This window comes from Mobula hypostoma, chromosome 1 (assembly GCF_963921235.1).
Source record: "Mobula hypostoma chromosome 1, sMobHyp1.1, whole genome shotgun sequence".
In the NCBI taxonomy this organism is placed as follows: domain Eukaryota; kingdom Metazoa; phylum Chordata; class Chondrichthyes; order Myliobatiformes; family Myliobatidae; genus Mobula; species Mobula hypostoma.
Window position 1 is genome coordinate 1,896,856 of NC_086097.1, and position 24,394 is coordinate 1,921,249.

The 24,394-nt window shown below is 44.1% G+C and overlaps 1 protein-coding gene across 5 annotated transcripts in view; it reads left to right on the plus strand.

Annotated features, from left to right (window-relative positions):
- golga5 (golgin A5) overlaps positions 1-24,394 on the plus strand; it is a 102,670-nt gene that overhangs the window by 34,004 nt on the left and 44,272 nt on the right. Inside the window, exons 1-4 of one of the 5 annotated variants that reach the window (XM_063043071.1) lie at positions 2,370-2,550; positions 3,843-4,015; positions 5,389-6,006; positions 12,535-12,762. In XM_063043071.1, the coding sequence (XP_062899141.1) occupies positions 5,421-6,006; positions 12,535-12,762 (814 nt within the window). In that variant the 5' untranslated portion in view covers positions 2,370-2,550; positions 3,843-4,015; positions 5,389-5,420. Of the gene's footprint in view, positions 1-779; positions 1,118-2,369; positions 2,551-3,842; positions 4,016-5,388; positions 6,007-12,534; positions 12,763-24,394 lie in introns of those variants that run through there. The other 4 variants (XM_063043100.1, XM_063043089.1, XM_063043081.1 and 1 more) reach the window with 4 other exon arrangements.

Here is a 24,394-nt window from a genome sequence, read left to right on the forward strand (position 1 = left end):
TAAGGAGCCCAGTACTCCATGTAGGCTGACCAAAGCTTTATATATTCTAGTCCTTTCGAAATGAATGCTAACATTACATTTGCCTTCCTTTCTACCAATTCAACCTGCAAGTTAACCTTTGCACCTCAGATTTTTGAATATTTTCCCCGTTCGGGAAATATTCTATACTTTTATTCCTTCTACCAAAGTGCATGACCATACACTTCCTGCCATTCTCCTAATCTGTCAAAATCCTTCTGCAGCCCCCTTGCTTCCTCAACACTACCTGTCTCTCCACCTATCTTTGTATCATCTGCAAACTTGGCCATAAAGCCATCAATTTTGTCATCAATATCATTGACATATAACATAAAAAGAAGCAGTCCCAACACAGACCCTCTGTGGAACATCACTGGTTACCGACAGTCAACCTGAAAAAGCTCCCTTTATTCCCAGTCTTTGTCTCCTGCCAATCAGCCAGTGTTTTATCCACGCTAGAATCTTCCCTGTAATACCATGGGCTGTTATCTTGTTAAGCAGCCTCATGTGTGGCACCTTGTCAAAGACCTTCTAAAAATCAAGTACACAACTTCAACTGTTTCTTCTTTGTCTATCCTGCTTGTTATTTCAAAGAATTCCAACAGAATTGTTAGGCAATATTTTCCTTTAAGGAAACCATGCTGACTTTGGCATATTTTATCATCTGCCTCCAAGTGTAAACGTAACTTTGCTGGATCAAATAACAACAGCACAAAAAGATCATTACTTATCTTTTCACCTGTTTATTTCTTCGAGCTCAGCTGGCGAGTGAACTTGGACCCGACATCCGGGAGAGACCCTTTCTCATCTCCCCGGCGGTTCTACAAGTTCACTGCCCAATGTCCGAATTGTCAGAAGTTATAAGGCCACCAATACAAAAGAACAATCAGTTTGATAACCATTCCGGTCAAGTCAGTGGACTATTGATTCAGAGAACAATCAGTTTGATCGCAAACAACAGGAATTCTGCAGATGCTGGAAATTCAATCAACACACATCAAAGTTGCTGGTGAACGCAGCAGGCCAAGCAGCATCTATAGGAAGAGGTGCAGTCGACGTTTCAGGCCGAGACCCTTCGTCAGGACTAACTGAAGGAAGAGTGAGTAAGGGATTTGAAAGTAGGAGGGGGAGGGGAATATCCAAAATGATAGGAGAAGACAGGAGGGGGAGGGATAGAGCCGAGAGCTGGACAGGTGATAGGCAAAAGGGGATACGAGAGGATCATGGGACAGGAGGTCTGGGAAGAAAGACGGGGGGGGTGACCCAGAGGATGGGCAAGAGGTATATTCAGAGGGACAGAGGGAGAAAAAGGAGAGTGAGAGAAAGAATGTGTGCATAAAAATGAGTAACAGATGGGGTACGAGGGGGAGGTGGGGCCTTAGCGGAAGTTAGAGAAGTCAATGTTCATGCAATCAGTTTGATAACCATTCCGGCCAAGTCAATAGACTATTGATACAGAGAACAATCAGTTTGATAACCATTCCGGCCAAGTCAATGGACTATTGATACAAAAGTACAATCAATTTGTTGGACACTCCAGCCACCTTAATTAAAGAAAGAAATGTCCTACCTGGTTTGCTGGAGCCACAACTTAATTACAAAGATAAGAACATCCGTCAAATTTATGCTTTAATTAAGAAAGGAATGTTCTGTCTAATTTCCATTAGGTACTGCTTTTTGTCAAAATCAAAAGGTGTGAAAAGCCCAGAGACATCTATGTGGATCTGGGCGAACTTTAATCATCTTGCTCCAAAGAAGGCAGCTGTGAGACATTATTCAAACACACTGCAGTCACAGACATAGTCAGTTCCGAATCCATTGTTTACAGGAATCTTGAGAATCCCCCATTCCCTTAAACTTCATCACAAGTACCCCAAACCTTTATTCTTAATAATCAACTCCAATATCTTCCCAACCACTGAGGTCAGGCTAACTGGTCTATAATTTCCTTTCTTTTGCTTCCTCCCTTTTTGAAGAGTGGAGTGACATTTGCAATTTTCCAGTCCTCTGGAGCTATGCCAGAGTCAATTGATTCTTGAAAGATCATTAATATGCCTCCACCGTCTCTTCGGTCACCAGTTTCAGGACTCTGGGGTGTAGACCATTTAGTCCAGGTCATTTATCTATCTTCAGACCTTTCAGTTTCCCAAGAACCTTCTCTCCAGTAATGGCAATTTCATACACTTCTAACCCCTGACACTCTGGAGTTCCAGCAGGCTGCCACAGTCTTCCACAGTGAAAACTGATGCAAAATACTTATTCAGTTTATCTGCCAATCCTTATCTCCCATTACTACCTCTCCAGCATCATTACTTCCTACAAAGCGAAACCCAACAGCATGAATGGCAGTGATGCTTCACTACCAGATGAACTCAATGTATTCTATGCACGCTTTGAAAGGGAGAATATAACTACAGCTGTGAAGATCCCTGCTGCACCTGATGACCCTGTGATCTCTGTCTCAGAGGCCGATGTTAGGCTGTCTTTAAAGAGTGAACCTTCGCAAGGCGTAAAGTCCCGATGGAGTACCTGGTAAGGCTCTGAAAACCAGTGCCAACCAACTAGCGGGAGTATTAAGAATAAGAATATCTTTATTGTCATTGTTGTGGAGCAATGAAACACAGTTTAGCAGCTCAACGTTTTGCAGTATGACAAAGAATATATACCTAAAATAAACTCTTCAGGACATTTTCAACTTCTCACTGCTACGGGCGGAAGTTCCCACTTGCTTTAAAAAGGCAACAATTATACCAGTGAGAAGAAGAATAATGTGGCTGCCATAGTATCTATCGCCCGGTAGACGAAAGAGCTAATTGTGGACTTCAGGAAGGGTAAGACGAAGGAACACATACCAATCCTCATAGAGGGATCAGAAGTGGAGAGAGTGAGCAGTTTCAAGTTCCTGGGTGTTAAGATCTCTGAGGACCTAACCTGGTCCCAACATATCGATGTAGTTATAAAGAAGGCAAGACAGTGGCTAGACTTTATTAGGAGGTTGAAGAGATTTGGCATGTCAGCAAATCTACTCAAAACCTCTACCGTGGAGAGCGTTCTGACAGGCTGCATCACTGTCTGGTATGGAGGGGCTACTGCACAGGACCGAAAGAAGCTGCAGAAGGTTGTAAATCTAGTCAGCTCCATCTTGGGTACTAGTCTACAAATTACCCAGGACATCTTTAGGGAGTGGTGTCTCAGAAAGGCAGCGTCCATTATTAAGGACCTCCAGCACTCAGAGCATGGCCTTTTCTCACTGTTACCACCAGGTAGGAGATACAGAAGCCTGAAGGCACACACTCAGCGATTCAGGAACAGCTTCTTCCCCTCTGCCATCCCGTTCCTAAATGGACATTGAATCTTTGGACACTCCCTCACTTTTTTTTAATATACAGTATTTCTGTTTTTGCATGTTTTAAAAAAATCTATTCAATATACATAATTGATTTACTTAAAAAAAAATTATTTGTTTTTTTTTCTCTCTCTGTTAGATTATGTATTGCATTGAACTGCTGCTGCTAAGTTAACAAATTTTACGTCACATGCCGGTGATAATAAGCCTGATTCTGATTTATTTTCCAGTGGTCCAATGTATACTCTCACCTCTTTTACTCTTGAAATATCTCAAAAAATGTTTGGTATCCTTTTTGATATTGGCTATCTTGCCTTCATTTTTCATCTCCCCCCCCCCCCACCCCCATGGCTTTTTTAGTTGCCTTCTGTTGTTTTTAAGCTATGAAGAATTTAAAGGTATCGAAAATCATTTTGAATATTACAATGAAAATCAAGATTTGGAGGATGCAATTATCGCCTCTCATTGCTGCCATCAGGAAGGAGGTACAGGAGACTCAGGACTCACACCAGCAAGTTCAGGAACAGTTACTACCCCTCAACCAAAGGGGATAACTTCACTCACCCGGACACTGGTTTTTCCCGTAAACTCTGGACTCAGTTTCAAGGATTCGTCATCTCGTGTTCTCAATATTTATTGTTTCTTTCTTTGGTATTACTGTTTTTCTAATCTTTCTTCTTGTAAATGCACAGTTTGTTGTTTTTTTGCACACATTGTCCGCCCTGTTGGTGTGGTCTTTCATTGATTCTATTATGGTTATTGGATTTATTGAATACGCCTGCAAGAAGGGGGGGAGGAAGCGAAAGAGGCTTGCTGAAAGGTGCTACGTGAAGCCAGGTGGGTGGGAAAGGTAACGGGCTGGAGAAGAAAGAATCTGATAGAAGGGGAGCGAGGGAAGGACCCAGGACAATAGACAATAGGTGCAGGAGTAGGCTATTCAGCCCTTCGAGCCAGCACTGCCATTCACTGTGATCATGGCTGATCATCCACAATCAGTATCCAGTTCCTGCCTTATCCCCATAACATTTGATTCCGCTATCTTTAAGAGCTCTATCCATCTCTTTCAAGAAAGCATCCAGAGACTTGGCCTCCACTGCCTTCTGGGGCAAAGCATTCCATACATCCACGACTCTCTGGGTGAAAAAGTTTTTCCTCAACTCCGTTCTAAATGGCCTACCCCTTATTCTTAAACTGTGGCCTCTGGTTCTGGACCCATCAGCAGGAACATGCTTCCTGCCTCCAGTGTGTCCAATCCCTTAATAATCTTATATGTTTCAATAAGATCCCCTCTCAGCCTTCTAAATTCCAGAGTATGCAAGCCCAGTCGCTCCAATCTTTCGACATATGATAGTCCCGCCATCCCGGGAATTAACCTTGTGAACCTACTCTGCACTCCCTCAATAGCAAGAATGCCCTTCTTCAAATTTGGAGACCAAAACTGCGCACGGTACTCCAGGTGTGGTGTCACCAGGGCCCTGTACAGCTGCAGGACCCAGGGGGAAATGATAGGAAGGTGAGAAGAGCTAAAATATGAAATGGTCCTATTTGTCGATTTATTATACAGTGCATTCCCGTTAATTGGGACCAGTCGGGACCAGTATATTTTGGCCCAATTCAGTGGCTGCCTCAATTAGCAGAGGTTTCATGGAAGTAGTTAAAAAGGCATAAAAAAGGCAAACTATCATTGAACTCAGTAACAAATAATGTATTAAATCTAAAATTTATTATCAGAGTGCTTACACATCTCCACATACTGCCCTGAGTGGGGAATATGGTGAGAGGGGTTGCATTTGTTTACTGGAAGAGTAGTCAGTAATCATGCCATCAAGTTGGAAGGTACCCAGATGGAATATAAGCTGTTGCTCCTCCACCCTGAGGGTGGCACGAGAGAAGGCTTTGGAAATGAGAATGGGAATCGGAATTAAAATGTTTGGCCACCAGCTTTGTTTCATATCAACTAATTAAGGTGTGTGTGGATTGTCAGTTTGTGGACTAAGATGTGCTTTTTGTTCTTTTGTTATCAGGTCATGTTATAAATCTTTGATCTCAGTTCAGAATGTCATGGTTTGCTGATTTGGCAGGGAAGGCGGAAAACTTCCTGAACAAAGTGGACCAGGGGGCTGCGGCTGCACTGCAGAATGCACCCCATAATGCCGCCACAGCCACAGCCACACACCCGCACAGCGGTAGCGACGGAGCTACTTCTCAGAGCCAGTATTCGGCCCTGAACCAGCTGAATCGTAAATCTGATCAGCAGATCCACACAAGCCCTGATTATGTCTCCTCCGCTGCCAGTAACATTAAGAGACAGAAGGCCACCCTTTTGGCTGGAGTTTCTAATGTATCATCACCATCGAATGTTGACACCTCGGCTGGTGTGCCTGCAAGCTCTTCTCAAAGCAGGCCCTCGGTGCAGTTCGTGCGACCAAAACGGAATGAGCCTAATGATGACCAACTTTTTGATTTCCTAAATAGTTCAGAAAAATTATTAAATGGAAAGGTGGACACTAAGCAAGAGGTAGCAAAGCCTACCACACCAAAGACTCATTCTCGGACTTCTAGTCACAGTTCAGTAAAATTGGGCACCAATAGTAAGACGGCTGAGGAGAGCTTTATCAAGGACAGTTCTGCTTCTGGATATGGTAAGAAAAAGTTTCAATGAAAACAAATTATTGTTTACTAATTTTCTATACACAATTTCAGTTATGCAGATAGAACGTTTTATGGATGTATTTTCTTTAGAGATACAGCAAAGAAGAGCTCCTTCGAGTCCACTGAATCGTACCGTGCAGCAACCCGCCTGTTTAAGCCTGGCCTAATCACAGGACAGTGATTAGGCCAGGCTTAAATAGTGTAGGTAGTGGGTAGTGGCTCCATATGTCACTATACAGGGCGTGACGACCCTGCCGTACACGAGTCCTGGGCTCAGCTGGCTCCAGCTGACAGTACCCGGTATGGGCCCCTATCCAGGGTTACGGATCCCACTGCCTTGTGGGTGTCTTCGGGAGAAGAGAAGGCTAAGGAGTAAACCCTACACAAATCCAGAGTGGAGCCCCTAAGGCGGTTGGATGACGTATCACGTCACCTCCCGGCAGCTCCTGCAGCCAAGCTGATGCCAAATGTACTGCTTCACATTCCTTTGGACCACATGCTCACCACTGATTGCCAACTAGGGGTGGAGGTTTCACGCTGAAGGAAGGTGGGGTGGGAATTGACAGTGTGGGGGAGGGGGATGTTTGAAAGAGGAACTGAACTGCTGGTGATGTTGGGTGAATTTGGCCCCCGGGGGGGGGGGGGGGAGAAGAGGGCTTGGGTTTATGGGGGTGTGTTGGAGATGTTAGGTTTAGGGGTAGGGCTGAGGACTGGGGATGTGAGAGGGGATGGTGGGGCCTGGTGTTACATAAGCCCTTTGTGAGGGTGTGGCTTGGTTTATTTGGGGTGCTGTCCGGTTTAGTTGGTCCATTGGAAGTTAGGATTAGGGTTGGGGATGTCTCTTGTGGGCTGCCGCGGGTAGTATTAAACTGGTGATGTGGGATGAACCTGGCTCCCTGGTGGGGAGAGGGCTCGGGTTTAAGGACGAAAGTGCATTCTAACAAGCCACATCTCTGATTAGTGTACAGGCTGCACTGCAGCCAATGGTTAAGACATCACCAGGCACCAGCCAAGCACTGAGGACAGTTATAGAGAAAGATGCTGGAAAAGGGCCAGTCACATCATGGGCACCTCACCTACCCTGCTCGTGGACTGTTTGTGCCACTCTCATCAGGGAGGAGGCTGTGTGGTATCCACACCAGGGCCACCAGACTCAGGAACAGTTACTTTTCTAAGCTGTAGGGTTGTTCGGCAGAATCTGATTCTGTTCTTTACCTTTTGTGCTGCATCGGATCTGGAGTAACAATTATTTTGTTATTGACATTTGTTTACTGGAAATGAGGTTAAACAATCTTGAATCTGGAAGTAGAATACAGTGTGACCATAAGATATAGGAGCAGAAGTAGGCCATTTGGCCCATCGAGTCTGCTCCGCTATTCAATCATGGGCTGATCCAATTCTTCCAGTCATCCCCACTCCCCTGCCTTCTCTCCATACCCTTTGATGCCCTGGCTAATCAGGAACCTATCTATCTCTACCTTAAATACACCCAATGACTTGGCCTCCACAGTCACTCATGGCAACAAGTTCCACAGATTTACCACACTCTGACTAAAGTAATTTCTCCGCACCTCTGTTCTAAATGAATGTCCTTCAATTCTGAAGTCGCGCCCTCTTGTCCTAGATTCCCCTACCATGGGAAATAACTTTGCCGTATCTAATCTGTTCAGGCCTTTTAACATTTGGAATGTTTCTATGAGATCCCCCCTCATTCTCCTGAACTCCAGGGAATACAACCCTTCTTTGATATTGGTTGCCAGCTTCATTTCATAATTCATCTAATGACCTTCTCAGTTTCTGTCTGCAAGTTTTTAAAAGCTTCCCAATCCTCTATCTTCCCACCAGCTCTGGCTTCCTTGTATACCCTCTCTTTTGCTTTTACTTTGGCTCTGACTTCACTTGTCAGCCATGGTAGTGTCCTTCTTTCATTCGAAAATTTCTTCTCATTACTGTGTGGGGCACCATGGTAGCACCCCATGTTCCTGGGAGCGTGTGTGGGTTTCCTCCAGGGGCTCCAGTTTCCTCCCACAGTCCAAAGTCAAACCTGTTAGTAGGTTAATTGGTCATTGTAAATTGTCCTGTGATTTGGTGAGGGTTAAATAGATGGGCAGTGTGGCTCATAGGGAGAGAAGGGCCTGTTGCCCACTGTATTCTGAAAGAAAGACAGAAAGAAAGGAAGTAAGTAGAATTTCAGAGATTAGGATATTGTTCAAAGTATCACCATCAAAAACCTTTTAAATGTTGAAAGGCCTAGACAGAGTGGATGTGGAAAGAATGTTTCCCATGGTGGGAGAGTCTTGGACAAGAGGGCACAGCCTCAGGATAGAGGGGCGCCCATTGAAAAGGTGGTGAATTTGTGGAATTTGTTCTACATGCAGCTGTGCAGGACAGGTCATTGGGTGTACTTAAGGCAGAGATTAACCTTTGGACATGGCATCAAAGGTTACAGGGAGAAGGCCAGGAACTGGGTTGAGGAGAGGAAAAAAAGGATCAGCCATGATTGAATGGCGGAGCAGACTGGATGGGCCAGATGGCCTAATTCTGCTCCTATGTCTTATGGTCTATAGATAAGTCACCCGGCCAGATGGTGTCTACACCAGAGTTCTGAAAGAGATGGCTGAAGAGATTGTGGAGGTGTTAGTAATGATCTTTCAAGAATCACTGGATTTTGGAATGGTTCTGGAAGACTGGAAAATTGCAAATGTCACTTCAGTCTTCGAGAGAGAGAGAGAGGCAGAAGAAAGGAAATTTTAGGCCTGTGAGTCTGACTTCATTGATCTGGGAAAATGTTGGAGTTGATTGTTAAGGATGTGGTTTCTGGTGCTTTGTGGCACATGACTAAATAGGCCATAGTCAGCATGCTTTCCTCAAGGGAAAATCTTGCCTGACAAATCTGTTGGAATTCTTTGAAGAAATAACAAGTAAGATAGAGAAGTAACAAAGGAGAATCAGTTGATGTGTACTTGGATTTTCAGAAGGCCTTTGACAAGGTACCACACATGAGGCTGCTTAATAAGCTACGAGGCCATGGTATTACAGGAAAGATTCTAGCATGGATAAAGCAGCGGCTGATTGGCAGGAGACAAAGAGTGGGAATAAAGGGAGCCTTTTCTGGTTGGCTGCCAGTGACTAGTGGTGTTCCACAGGGGTCTGTGTTGAGACCGATTCTTTTTACATTATATGTCAATGATTTGGATGATGGAATTGATTGCTTTTTTGCAAAGTTTACAGACAATACAAAGAAAGGTGCAGGGGCAGGTAGTTTTGAGGAAGTAGAGAGGCTACGGAAGGATTAGACAGATTAGGAGAATGGGCAAAGAAGCGGCAGATGGAATATAGTGTCAGGAAAGTGTATGATCATGCACTTTGTAGAAGAAATGAAAGGGTTGACTATTTTCTAAATGGAGAGAAAATACAAAACTGGGGTGCAAAGGGACTTGGGAGTTTGCAGGTTGAGTCAGTGGTGAAGAAGGTAAATGCAATGTTAACATTAATTTCAAGAGGACAAAAATATAAAGTTGAGACTTTATAAAGCATTGATGAGGTCTCACATGGAGTATTGTGCACAATTTTGGGCCCCTCATCTTAGAAAGGATGTGCTGAAACTGGAGAGGGTTCAAAGGACGTTCATGAAGATGATTCCAGGAGTGAATGGCTTGACATATGAAGAATGTTTGATGGCTCTGAGCCTGTATTCACTGGAATTCAGAAGGATGAGGAGTTTCAACCTAATTGAAACCTATCGAATGGTGAAGGGTCTTGATAGAGTGGTTGTGGAGAGGATATTCCCTGTGGTGGGAGAGTCTAAGACCAGAGGTCACCGCCTCAGAATAGAGGGGCGTCCTCTTAGGACAGGGATGAGGAGAAATTTCTTTAATCAATGAGTGGTGAATCTGGATTTTTTTTGCCACTGGCAGCTGTGGAGGCCAAGTTTTTATGTATATTTAAGGCAGAGGTTGATAAATTCTTGATTAGTCAGGGCATGAAGGGATACAGAATGAAGGCTAGAGATTGGGACTGAGAGGAAAAATGGATCAGCCATGGTGAAATGGTGGAGCAGATATGATGGGCCAAATGGCCGAATTCTGCTCCTATATATTATGGTCTTATGGAATGTAGTTAGGAAAAACAACATGAAAATAGGAATCTCGAGCATTGTGAAGTTTGGCGAGGGAGTGGATAGAGAGTGGCAGAAGAACTGGTAATGCAAGAGTGAATCTTGCTTGAGCTTGGAGTAGGTTTTCAAATCAGATGGGAGGCTGCAGGAGAAGTTCTGATAATGGACAGAGAAATGTTTTCTCTTGAAATTGGTAGTAATACATTTAGAATCTGTTGCCATAGAAATAAAGCAGAGTAGAAGAAATTATTGACTGTGCTGTTCCGGGTGACCGATATACAATCTACACACTACTTGATTTATGCCAGAAATATTCTTTTCTTTTGCTGGATCTTGACACTTCAAAAATAGATGGATTTGCATATTAGAGTGTGGATTTATTTTCTAGTTGTGCAGTGGAGGAAAATAATTTGAGATTTTTTCATTACAACCATAATGTATTATTAATGGTAAAACTCTTGGCAGCGTGGAGGATCAGAGAGATCTTGGGGTCCGAGTCCATAGGACGCTCAAAACAGCTGCGCAGGTTGACTCTGGTTAAGAAGGCATATGGTGTATTGGCCTGCATCAGTCGTGGAATTGAACTTAGGAGTGGAAATGTAATGTTGCAGTTATATAGGACCCTGGTCAGACCCCACTTGGAGTACTGTGCTCAGTTCTGGTCACCTCACTACAGGAAGGATGTGGAAACCATAGAAAGGGTGCAGAGGAGATTTACAAGGATGATGCCTGGATTGGGGAGCATGCCTTATGAAAACAGTTTGAGTGAACTTGGCCTTTTCTCCTTGGAGCGACAAAGGATGAGATGTGACCTGATAGAGGTGTATAAGGTGATGAGAGGGATTGATCGTATGGATAGTCAGAAGCTTTTTCCCAGGGCTGAAATGGTTGCCATAAGAGGGCACAGGTTTAAGGTGCTGGGGAGCACGTACAGAGGAGATGTCAGGGGTAAGTTTTTTTACTCAGAGTGGTGAGTGCGTGGAATGGGCTGCCAGCAACGATGGTGGAGGCGGATACAATAGACCATTCGGCCCTTCGAGCCTGCACCGCCATTCTGAGATCATGGCTGATTATCTACTATCAATACCCGGTTCCTGCCTTGTCCCCTGCCTTGTCCCCATAACCCTTGATTCCCCTATCCATATGATACCTATCTAGCTCCTTCTTGAAAGCATCCAGAGAATTGGCCTCCACTGCCTTCTGAGGCAGCGCGTTCCACACCTCCACAACTCTCTGGGAGAAGAAGTTCCACCTCAACTCTGTCCTAAATGACCTACCCCTTATTCTTAAACTATGCCCTCTGGTACTGGACTCTCCCAGCATCTGGAACATATTTCCTGCCTCTATCTTGTCCAATCCCTTAATAATCTTATATGTCTCAATCAGATCCCCCCTCAATCTCCTTGATTCCAGCATGTACAAGCCCAGTCTCTCTAACCTCTCTGCGTAAGACAGTCCGGACATCCCAGGAATGAACCTATGCTGCACCTCTTCCACAGCCAGGATGTCCTTCCTTAACCCTGGAGACCAAAACTGCACACAATACTCCAGGTGTGGTCTCACCAGGGGCCTGTACAAATGCAAAAGGATTTCCTTGCTCTTGTACTCAATTCCCTAGGGTCTTATAAGAGACTGTTGGATAGGTACGTGGAGCTTAGAAAAATAGAGTGCTATGGGTAACCCTAGTAATTTCTAAGGTAGGGACATGTTTGGCACAGCTTTGTGGACCGAAGAGCCTGTATTGTGCTGTAGGTTTTCTATGTTTCTAACCAGTGGGCCTCCTTGAACTAGGCACCATGTTGGGCCAATGGGCACAAAGGTCAACTAACCCAAATTGGAGTTGCATACAATTTTTGATCGTTAAAATGAATTCTGTCAATACGATTATTTAGTCACGAAGGCTTCCGAAACTACTGATCTGCAATCCTAATAAGGAATGCTGTACACGTAAAATCCTGAAGAATCTATCATAAATATTTTGTACTGGAACTTTAGTAAACTGATTCACTGAAACAGATTTTGAAGTGGTAATAGCAAATAACGGTTAGTGCTATGCTATTACAGCTCAGGATGTTGTAGTTCAGAGTCAAATTCCAGCATTCCCTGTAGGGAGTCTCTGTACGTCCTTCCCATGATTTTTCCTGGATGTTCCGGTTTCCTCCCACAATCCAAAGATATGCTGGGTCATTGTAAATTGTCCGGTGATTAGATCTGGGTTGAAGCGGGGTTGTGGGGTGTTGCTGAGGTGACGGCCTGGAAGGGCCTGTTCCTCATCACAACAACTGCCGACAGGCAAATCATTGACTTACAATTTATTTGTATAAATATTGGAAAACTTTGAATTGTAAACTGAATTTCCATGTATACTATTAGATTGATTTATTAATTGTTATTTTAAAAGATTCAGAAAGGTCGGAAAGCTCCAGTGTGAATCAGAGTACCCAAATAGAGCCATCAAAGGAAGAAGCATTGGGGAATGCAGGAGGCACAACTTTCTTGAATAAGGATGAGAATCAGTCACAAGAGCTATCGAACCTTCGGCTTGAAAACCAGTTGTTGCGGAATGAGGTGAACTCCTTAAACCAAGAAATGGCTTCAGTGATTCAGAAATCAGTGCAAACTCAAGAAGGTAAGAAGGGAATTTAAACTTTAGGTATGTGGCAAGTGCTGGTTCTCCTTTCCATGTATAGATAATTGTAAATACAAGAGATTCTGCAGATGACGGAAAACTAACGCAACACGCACAAGTTGATAAAGGAGTCAGCAGGACAGGCAGCATCCATGGAGAGGAATAAAGTGTTGATGTTTTGGGTCGTAACCTTCATCAGGTTTTGGTCCAAAATGGCAACCACTTATTCCACTGCATTAATGCTGCATGACCTGCTGAATTCCTCCAGCATTTTGTGCATGTTACAATAGATAATTATTTCTGAGATATGGTTCCAGAGGTTCTGTTCAAAGACGGACGGAGAAATATCTTCACGAATTCTCCAATTGACCAAAATACCCACAGTCTGCCATCCTGGTTCGGTGTCAGTTGCCGCGGTCTGTTCTACCCATTCTCTCTCTTAAATCTTCCCTTTAACGGGAGTGCAGTGAACCCCTCTCTCACTGCTCCCCCTCTGTGATCTCTGCAGCCCTCTGACATACCACTTCCCATTCTTATTCCAATATGTCAATCCATGGCCTGCTCTACTGACACGATCAGGCCACACCTTATATTCTGGCAACACACATCAAAGTTGCTGGTGAACGCAGCAGGCCAGGCAGCATCTCTAGGAGGAGATACAATCGACGTTTCAGGCCGAGACCCTTCGTCAGGACTAACTGTAGGAAGAGCTAGTAAGAGATTTGAAAGTGGGAGGGGGAGGGGGAGATCCAAAATGATAGGAGAAGACAGGAGGGGGAGGGATGGAGCCAAGAGCTGGACAGGTGATTGGTGAAAGGGATATGAGAGGATCATGGGACAGGAGGCCCAGGGAGAAGGAAAAGGGGGAGGGGGGGAACCCAGAGGATGGGCAAGGGGTATAGTGAGAGGGACAGAGGGAGAAAAAGGAGAGAGAGAGAGAAAAAGAATGTGTGTATATGAATAAATAATGGATGGGGTACGAAGGGGAGGTGGGGCATTAACACAAGTTAGAGAAGTCAATGTTCATGCCATCAGGTTGGAGGCTACCCAGACGGAATATAAGGTGTTGTTCCTCCAACCTGAGTGTGGCCCCATCTTTACAGTAGAGGAGGCCGTGGATAGACATATTAGAATGGGAATGGTATGTGGAATTAAAATGTGTGGCCACTGGAAGATCCTGCTTTCTCTGGCGAACAGAGCATAGGTGTTCAGCAAAATGATCTCCCAGTCTGCGTTGGGTCTCACCAATACATAGAAGGCCACATCGGGAGCACCGGATGCAGTTTATCACCCCAGCTGACTCACAGGTGAAGTGTCGCCTCACCTGGAAGGACTGTCTGGGGCCCTGAATGGTGGTAAGGGAGGAAGTGTAAGGGCATGTGTAGCACTTGTTCCGCTTACAAGGATAAGTGCCAGGAGGGAGATCAGTGGGGAGGGATGGGGGGTACGAATGGACAAGGGAGTCGCGTAGGGAGCGATCCCTGCGGAAGGCAGAGAGAGGGGGGAGGGAAATACGTGCTTAGTGGTGGGATCTCATTGGAGGTGGCAGAAGTTACGGAGAATAATACGTTGGACCCAGAGGCTGATGGGGTGGTGGGTGAGGACCAGGGGAACCCTATTCCTAGTGGGCTGGCGGGAGGATGGAGTGAGAGCAGATGTGCGTGAAATGGGGGAGATGCGTTTGAGAGCAGAGTTGATGGTGGAGGAAGGGAAGCCCCTTTCTTTTAAAAAGGAGGACATCTCCCTCATCCTGGAATGGAAAGCCTCAACCTGAGAGCAGATGCGGCGGAGACGAAGGAATTGCGAGAGATGGTGGAGGAAGTCTGGGTAGCCTCCAACCTGATGGCATGAATATCGATTTCCTGAACTTCTGGTTATGCCCCCCCCACTTCACCATTCCCCATCCCCTTTTCCCTCTCTCACCTTAAGTCCTTGCCTGCCCATCGCCTCCCCCTTTTGTTTCTTCCATGGCTGTCTGTTGCTGTCACCAAACAGCTTCCCAGCTCAGTACTTCATCCCTCCTCACATACCACCTTGTGTTTCTCTCTCCCCTCCCCCACCTTTTAAATCTACTCATCTGTTTTCCTCCAGTGCTGCCGAAGGTTCTCAGCCCAAAATATCAACTGTACACTTTTCCATAGATGCTGCCTGGCCTGCTGAATTCCTTCAGCATTTTGTTGTGTTGCTTGGATTTCTAGCATCTGCAGATTGTCTCTTGTTTGAATTTCTTGAACTGTCTGAAGGATGTTGCCCTTGGTCGCTTTCTTTGCAGGCACCATCTTCAATGAAAGACAGCTTCACTGTTTCATACTGACAACATTGACGTCTGTATTCCTGAGCTAAAGTAAGAGGGAAAAGCACTAATGGGGCTACTGATTTTGACAGGAGTTCAGTACAGATTTGGACCTTGTGTGAGAGACTGAACTCCCCTGCAGTCTTTCTTTATACAGCACTTATTAACAGCTAATAAGCAGCTGAGGAATATCCGGCACAGGTGAGTCAGTGTCTCGGAGGGGAAGATGGAATCTATTTTTGGCAGCTGCAGTCTGAAAAGAGCATTGAATGACGCAGAATTCCAGAGTGTGTTGTCGGCTCAAACGTGTGAATGAGTGTCATTTGGATGTGGATATGCTCCACCAACACAAAGCCTGGCTGAAAACAAACGAAAAATAAAGAATTTATTATCTGAAAGTATGGAAATTGACACCACAGTGACAAATTATAAGACCATAAAACATTAGACAGCATCATCTGTGGAAATGAATAAACAATCAGTGTTTCAGCCCACCGAGTTTGCTCCGCCATTCCATCATGCTGATTTATTATCCCTCTCAACCCTGTTCTCCTGCCTTCTACCCATAACCTTTGATATCCTTACTAATCAAGAACTTATCAACCTTTGCCTTAAGTATACAGTACCTACCTACTTGGTCTCCGCAGGTGTCTGTGGCAGTGCATTGCATTGCACATATTCACTACCCTCTGGCTAAAAAAATTCCTCCTCATCTCTGTTGTAAAGGGACATCCTTGCATTGTGATGCTGTGCTTTCTGGCCTTAGACTCCCCCCATAGGAAACATCTCCATGGCCACTCTATCTAGGTGTTCACTAGAAAAGGCAAAAATAAGGCAGGGTAAGCGGAGAAGCCGTTGTGTGGCTGGACCGTTGTTGGAGTGGCTTTGGCTTATTAGGCTTGTGTGAGCTAAGTATCTGATAAGTTTCTTCATCCTCTTTATTTCTCATTCCTCATCTGTTAGTGCCTCCCAGATAGCCACATCTACACCAGGTGCAGCTCCTCAGAACATTTTAAAGAACTGGAGCTACAGCTCAAAGACCTTTGACTCATATGGGAGACTGAGGAAATGATAGACGGGAGCTACAGGAAGGTAGTCAGCCCAAGGTTGTGGGATGCAAGTAACTGGGTGAGTGTCAGGAGAGGAAAGGGAGACAGACAGCTAGTGCAGAGCACCCCTGTGGCCGTTCCCCTCAATAACAAGTAGACAGTTTTGGACACCTGAGCAGGACGACGTACCAGAGGGGAGCTGCAGCGACTGCTCTCTGGCACTGTGGCGGAGAAGAGGAGCTGAAGCAGACTGCAGTAGTGATAGGAGATTCTATAGTTTGAGGAACAGAGACAATTCTGTGGACACAATATAGAGACACCCAGGTGGTATGTTACCTTCCAGGTCCCAGGGTTCCAGGATCAGGACCACAGCATTCTCAAGGAGGAGGGTGAGCAGCCAGAAGTCTTGGTATATATTGGCACTAATGACAGAGATAGGAAAACTGAGGAAGTCCTGAAGAGAGATTTTAGGGAGCTAGGTAGCAAGTCAAATAGCAGGATCCCCAGAGTAGTAATCTCTGGATTGCTGACTGTGACACGCATCTGTGAGGGCAAGAATAGGATGATTTGGTTGAGGAGCTGGTGCAGGGGGCAGGAGTTCAGATTTATGGATCTTTGGGATCTCTACTCCGGAAGGTACTACCTGTGCAAAAGGGACAGGTTATACCTGAACCTGAGGGGACCAAAATCCCTTTGGGCAGGTTGGCTGGAGTTGTTTGGGTGGGTTTAAACTAATTTGGCAGAGGGGTGGGAACTGGAGAGAAGGGCTGACGATGAGGTAGTTAGTTCACAAACAGAGGCAGTATATTGTGAGGCTGCTAGCGAGGGAAGGCTGGTGATAGGGCAAAATTTTAGTCAATGGGATGAGTTGCAATGTAAAAGGGGGACAAAATAAGAAGGATGAATACAGGACTCCAAGGTGTTGCATTTGAATGTGCGCAGTATACAGAATAAGGTAGATGATCTTGTAGCACAGTTACAGATTGGCAAGTATGACATGGACATCACTGAATCGTGGCTGAAAGAAGATTATAGCTGGGAGCTTAATGTCCAAGGATACACATTGTATCGAAAGAACAGGCAGGTAGGCTGAGGGCATGGGGTGGCTATGTTGGGGAAAAAATGAAATCAAATCATTAGAAACAAGTGACGTAGGATCAGAAGATGCAGGATCGTTGTGGGTAGAGCTAAGGAACTGTAAGGGTAAAAAGACCCTGATTGGAGTTGTGTACAGGCCCCTCAAACAATAGTAAGGATGTGGCCTGCAAATTACAATGGGCAATGGAAAATGTGTGCCAAAAGAGCAATGTTACAATAGTCATGGGGGAATTCAATAGGTACATTTAATGTCAGAGAAATGTATATAATATACATCCTGGAACTTTTTCTTTGCAAACATCCACAAAAACAGGAGTACCCCAATATGCAGGTAGATTGGAAAATCAGTTTAGTGCTGGATTGGCTTTTTAGAGCAGCTCGTGATTGAGCCCACCAGGGGATCAGCTATTCTGGATTGGTTGTTATGCATGAACCAGAATTGATTAGAGAGCATGGGCTAAAGGAACCCTTAGGGACCAGTGTACATAATGTTAGAATTCACCCTGCAATTTGAGAAGGAGCTAAAGTCAGTATTAGAATGGAGTTGTTGTTGTTGTTGTTGTTCGTCCATCGTTGACGTCGATGAGGACCTCGACACCATTATGATGGTGTCGAGACTAGCGCGCGATTTGGATTTAAGTGAGGGAGAGTTGCGCAGCGTCAGCCTCACTCTGTCTTCCCAATTCCCTTCTGGATCCAGCGGCAAGACAAGAGTCGAGACGGCTGGAGATGGGACTAGGCGCAGTGGATGACCAGGACGTCTTCTGTGTCTTGTTCTGCTCTACACTTTCCACGACGCTGTCAGAGACCGCCTTCTTGACCGTTGGACCTTCCGTTAGTCTTGTCCGCTCAATCCGCTGGAGTCTGCCTTCATATGCTGGGATAGACAACTCCCTATCTCACCGAGGGTTTGAGACCCGTCAGCTACCCTCACCTGGTTTAGCCGGCTTGTTGAAGCCGTTGCCCGGGGTGTGGCCGCTGTCACATGCAAACAGCTACAGGGAGCCACAGGTGAGAGCTGAGTGCCAGGTGGGGACCAAAGGTGGACAAGCCACCCTGAAAAGGACGCGACATGTTCCCCCACCAGAGGTACTAAATTACAGAGGCATGAAAGCGGAGCTGGCCAAAATTGATTGGAAGGGAACACCAGCTGGGATGACAGCAGAGCATCAATGGCTGTACTTTCTGGGAGCAAGTCAGGAGGCATAGGATAGATACTTCCCAAAAAAGTAATTGTGATTTAATATCTTTATTCTCATTGTTATGGAGCAATGAAACACAGTTTAGCAGCTCAACGTTTTGCAGCATGACAAAGAATATATACATAAAATCAACTCTAAAACCTCAGGAGTGCAGTCCAAAATTAATAATATGGATGGGGGGGGGGGGGTGGTAGGACTATTGCACACCTGCCATTCCTGGAAGTGTGATGCATTTAGCTGTCACCGTCTTAGGAGGGGGGCAGGAGAAGGGAAGGAGGTGTTATACATTTCACTGCTTGTGGGTAGAAGCTGTTAAGGAGTCTCTGTTTTCGACCTTAATGCTCTGTATCTCTTCCCAGAAGGCAGAGGGGAAAACAGGTGATGTCCAGGATGAGTGGGATCCTTTGAAATAAAAGTAGCCTTCTTTTGAAGTCTGCCAGTATAAATGTCTCTGAGGGAGGGTAATGTTGTGCCAATATTTTAAAGGCAGGATGACACAACCATGGCTGACGAGGGAAGTCAAAGTTAACATAAAAGCCAAAGAGGGCAAAAATTAGTGGGAAGTGAGAGAATTGGGAAGCTTTTAAAAACTAATAGAAAGCAACTAAAAAAGTCATAAAGGAGGAAAACATGGACAATGAAGGTAAGCTAGCCAATAATATTAAAAAGAATACAAAAAAGTTTCTTCAGGTACAATCAGTGTGAAAGAAAGGAGAGAGTAGATATCAGACCACTGGAAAATGATGCTGGAGAGGTTGTAATGGGGAACAAGGAAATGGTGGACAAACTGATTAATTATCTTGCATCAGTCTTCACTGTGGAAGACACTAGTAGAATGCCAGATGTTACTAGGATGAAGGTGTTTGGGAAATTGAATGGTCTGAAGGTAATTGGGTCATCTGGACTAGATGGTATACATCCCAAGGTTGTGAAAGAGGTGGCTGAAGAGATTGTGGAGGTAATAGATTCTGGAATGGTTCCGTAAGACCGGAAAATTGCAATTAAGGGAGGGAAGCAGAAGAAAGGAACTTATAGGCCAGGAGAAGGAGATACTGTAAGCATGTTGAGAGCTAAAGGATTACAAGGGACAAAATTGGTCCTATGGAAGACCAGAATGGAGCCAAAACAAATGAGGGAGATCTTAAATGAATTATTTGCCTCTTTACTCAGGAGATAATATACAGAGTCTATAGAAGTGAGGCAAAGAGGCACCAATTTCATGGAGTTTGTACAGATTACAGAAAAGGTGTTTGCTACCCTGAGGCAAATGAGGTTGGCTAAAGCCCCATGTCCTGACCATTTGTTCCCTCTGACCCAATGGGAGGCAGAAATTGCTGGGGTCCTAGCAGAGGTATTTAAAACATCCTTAGCAACAGGTGAGGTACCAGAGGTTTGGAGGATATCCGATGTTGTTCACTGTTTTAAAAAAAAAGCTCTAAACAAACTAGGAAATTATAGGCCAGTGAGTCTGACAACAGTGTAGGAAAGTTATTGGAAAGTATTCTAATGAACTGGATATAAGTATTTGGATAGAAATGGATGGATTAAGGATAGTGTGCGTGGCTTTGCGCGTGATAGGTCATGTCTAACCAATCATGCAGAGTTTTTCAATGAAGTTACTAGGAAAGTTGATGAAGACAAGGCAGTAGATGTTGTAAAGCATGTAGACTTTGGAAAGGCATTTGACAAAGTCCCACATGGGAAGATGGTCAAGACCAGTTCAGTCACTCAGCATTCAGGATGAGGTAGTAAATTGGATTAGACATTGGCTTTCTGGGAGAACCCCGAGAGTGGTGATAAATGGTTGCCTCTCTGACTCGAGGCCTGTGACTAGTGGTGTGCCACAGGGACTGGTTCTGAGTCCTTTGTTACTTGTCATCTATATCAGTGATCTGGATGATAATGTGGTTAACTTGTTCAGCAGATTTGCGGATGACACCAAGTTTTGGAGGTGTAGTGGACACTGAGGAAAGCTATCATGGCTTGCAGTAGGATCTGTATCTGCAGAAAAATGGGCTGGAAAGTGTCGGATGGAGTTTAATGCAGACACGTGCGATGGTTTGCACTTCAGTAGGACTAACCAGGGTAGGTCTTACACAGTGAATGGTCGGGCACTGAGGAGTGTGGTGGAACAAAGGGTTCTGGTAATACAGGTACATAATTCACTGAGAGTGACATCACAGGTAGACAGGGTTGTAAAGAAAACTTCTGGCACATTGGCCTTCATAAATCAATGTATCGGGTACAGAGAAAATTTACAAGGATGTTGCTGGGTCTGGAGGATCTGGGTTATAAGGAAAGATTAAATAGGTTAGGACTGTATTTTTTCTAATGTCAAAGGTTGAGAGGAGATTTGACCGAGCCATACAAAACTATAAGGGTATAGTTAGATATGACCCAGGTTAATTAAACCGAAAGATGTAATGTTAGAAAGCTCCACCTGTGGACGGATGAAAACGAGGTATTACAGAATTAAAAAAAAAGATGGGGGTGGGGGGAAGCTATGTGAGAACAAGGTGTGGCTGACACAGCATGGGAAAGCGAGAGAAATGCAGCAAACTATTAGAAACTAAAGATAGCAACTGTTAAAAGTGGAATTAGTAGTGAGTATCTCTACCTCACTTGAAAACCGAAGGGTGAAACTCCTGGAGGAGAGACGATAGCGATAAAAGATTTATTGAAGCTACAGCTATGACAAGTATCAGCTGTAATGAGACAGTATCAGCACAGATGAGTGTCTAAGATCTTTACTGTATAACCAGGAATTCGTTCTGTTAAACCACACCAAGGGAAATGGTCAAGTTTTTTTTTGTATTGTTTTATGAATTGACTTTCTGTGGATGATCAACTATTTCATCCAACAAAACAATAAACAAGATGGTGAACCTACCAAGACTGAAGAACCTGCATGGGAATGAAATGTTTAATGATGTAGAAGATTTAGTACGGTTGGATGTTCAAGTTTATTTTCATTCGAAGGATCTGAATTTGATTTTCTGCAAGAACTGATTATTTTTGCAAAGACTTTAATAACTTACTGAAGGAGATTTACTTTGTTTAAAAGTTATGATGTTGGAGAATTGCTGTGAAAGGAGTTAAGTTGTTTATATATAATTTTTGAATTTGAAAATGTAGACATACTGACTAGAACTAAAGCTAACCATTATACTCAGGAATAGGAATTCAATTAGTTTTCTAACTAGGGATAAATAAAAAGGAAAGGTTAGTCTGTAAACTTTTGAATAGGGAATAACACTAGATCTAATTAGAGAAATTGGAGTAATAAAGGTTATTCTAATGAATCTTACTGATTCTAACTGAAAAGGAATTTGGTAGATTTGGAACCTAACAGAATGTTGGAATTTTGATTTGTTCTTATTCATGTAAATATTTTGTATATTTTGTTTTTTTATAAAAAAAACTTACCTGCTGAAGTGTGTGTTCTCTATTCACTGCCTCCTTCCGCTATCTAGAACTTCTGATAACCTACTAGCACCTAGTGTAGTACTGTACTATGTAATTTGAATTTTCTGTTTATAGTTATTTATTGGAACCATAGAACACTACAGCACAGAAAACAGGCTGTTCGGCCCATCTAGTCTGTGCCGAAACTTTATTCTGCTAATCCCATTGACCAGCACCCAGTCCATAACCCTCCAGATCTCTCCCGTCCATGTACCTATCCAATTTATTCTTAAAACTTGAGTGAGCCCGCATTTACCACGTCAGATGGCAGCTTGTTCCACACTCCCACCACTGAATGAAGATGTTCTCCCTAAACTTTTCCCCTTTCATCCTAAAGCCATGTCCTCTCATATCTCTCCTAATCTAAGTGGAAAGAGCCTACTTGCATTTACTCTGTCTATACCCCTCAGTTTTGTAAACCTTTATCAAATCCGCCCCCCCCCGCCCATTCTTCTACGCTCCAAGGAATGAAGTCCTAACCGGTTTAATCTTTCCCTGAAATTCAACTCCTGAAGACCCAGCAACCTAGTAAATCTTCATACTGATATCCTTTCTATAGTTAGGTGACCAGAACTGCACACAATACTCCAAATTTGGTCTCACCAATGTCTTATACAACCTCACCATAACATCCCAACTCCGATACCCAATACTTTGATTTATGAATGCCAGGATACCAATAGCTTTCTTTACAACCCTGTCTATCTGTGACGCCACTTTCAGGGAATTATATATCTGAACTCCCAGATCCCTTTGTTCCTCCACACTCCTCAGTACCATACCATTTACTGTGCATGTCCTACCTTGATCTGTCCTTCCAAAATGCAACACCTCACACTTGTCTGCATTAAATTCCATCTGCCATTTTCTGGCCCAGTTTTCCAGTTGGCCCAGATCCCTCTGCAAGCTTTGAAAGCCTTCCTCGCTGTCTCCAACACCTCCAATCTTAGTGTCATCAGCAAACTTGCTGATCCAATTTACCACATTATCATCTAGATTATTGATATAGACAACAAACAACAATGGTCCCAGCACAGATCCCTGAGGCACACCACTAGTCACAGGCCTCCAGTCTGAGAAGCAATCATCCACTACCACTGTCTTCTCCGACACAGCCAATTTCGAATCCAGTTTACAACCTCTCCATGGATACCTAGTGTCTGAACCTTCTGAACTAACCTCCCATGTGGCACCTTGTCAAAGGCGTTACTAAAGTCCATGTAGGCAACGTCCACAGCCTTTCCTTCACCTACTTTCTTGGTAACCTCCTCGAAAAACTCTACAAGATTCGTTAAACACGATCTACCACGCACAAAGTCATGCTAACTATCATTACTCAGCCCTTGGCTGTCTAAATACTTGTATATCTGATCTCTCCAATAATTTACCTACTACTGATGTCAGGCTCACTGGCCTGTAATTACCTGGTTTACTTTTGGAGCCTTGCTTTACAACGGAACAACATGAGCTACCCTCCAATCCTCTGGCACCGCACTCGTGGCTAAGGACATTTTAAATATTTCTGCCAGGGCCCCTGCAATTTCTACACTAGTCTCTCTCAAGATCGAGGAAATACCATGTCACGCCCGGGGGATTTATCTACTTTTATTTGCTGTAAGGCAGCAAGCACCTCCTCCTCTTTAATCTCTATATGTTCTATGACACTGCTGCTTGTTTCCCTTCTTTCCATATACACATTGCCAGTTTCCTGAATAAATACTGATGCAAAAAAAAAACTGTTTAAGATTTCCCCATCTCATGAGGCTCCACACAGACAACCACTCTGATCTTCTAGGGGACCAATTTTGTCCCTTACTATCCTTTTACTCTTAATATACTTGTAGAAACCCTTCGGGTTTACCTTCACATCATCTGCCTCATGTCTTTTTGCCTTCCTGATTTCCTTCTTTAGTATTTTCTTAAATCTTCTATACTCTTCAAGTACCTCATTTGTTCTTTGTTGCCTATACCTGCTATACACCTGTCTCTTTTTCTTAACCAGATCACCAATATCCCTTGAAAACCAAGGTTCCCTATGCTTGTTAACTTTGCCTTTAATCCTGGCAGGAACATGCAAACTCTGCACTCTCAAAATTTTGCCTTTGAAGGCCTTCCACATACTGAACACATCCTTGCCAGAAAACAACTTCCCAATCCACTCGTCCTAGATCCTTTCTCATTTCCTCAAAATTGGCCCTTCTCCAATTTAGAACCTCAACTCAAGAACCAGACCTATCCTTATCCATAATTAACTTGAAACTAATGACATTACGGTCACTGGATCCAAAATGTTCGCCTACACATACTTCTGTCACCTGACCTGTCTGGTTCCCTAATAGGAGATCAAGTATTTCATCCTCTCTCGTAGGTACCTCTATATATTGATTTAGAAAACTTTCCTGAACACATTTGACAAACTCCAAGCCATCTAGCCCTTTCACAGTGTGGGAGTCCCAGTCAATATGTGGAAAGTTAAAATCCCCTACTATTACAACTTCCTGTTTCTTACATCGGTCTGCTATCTC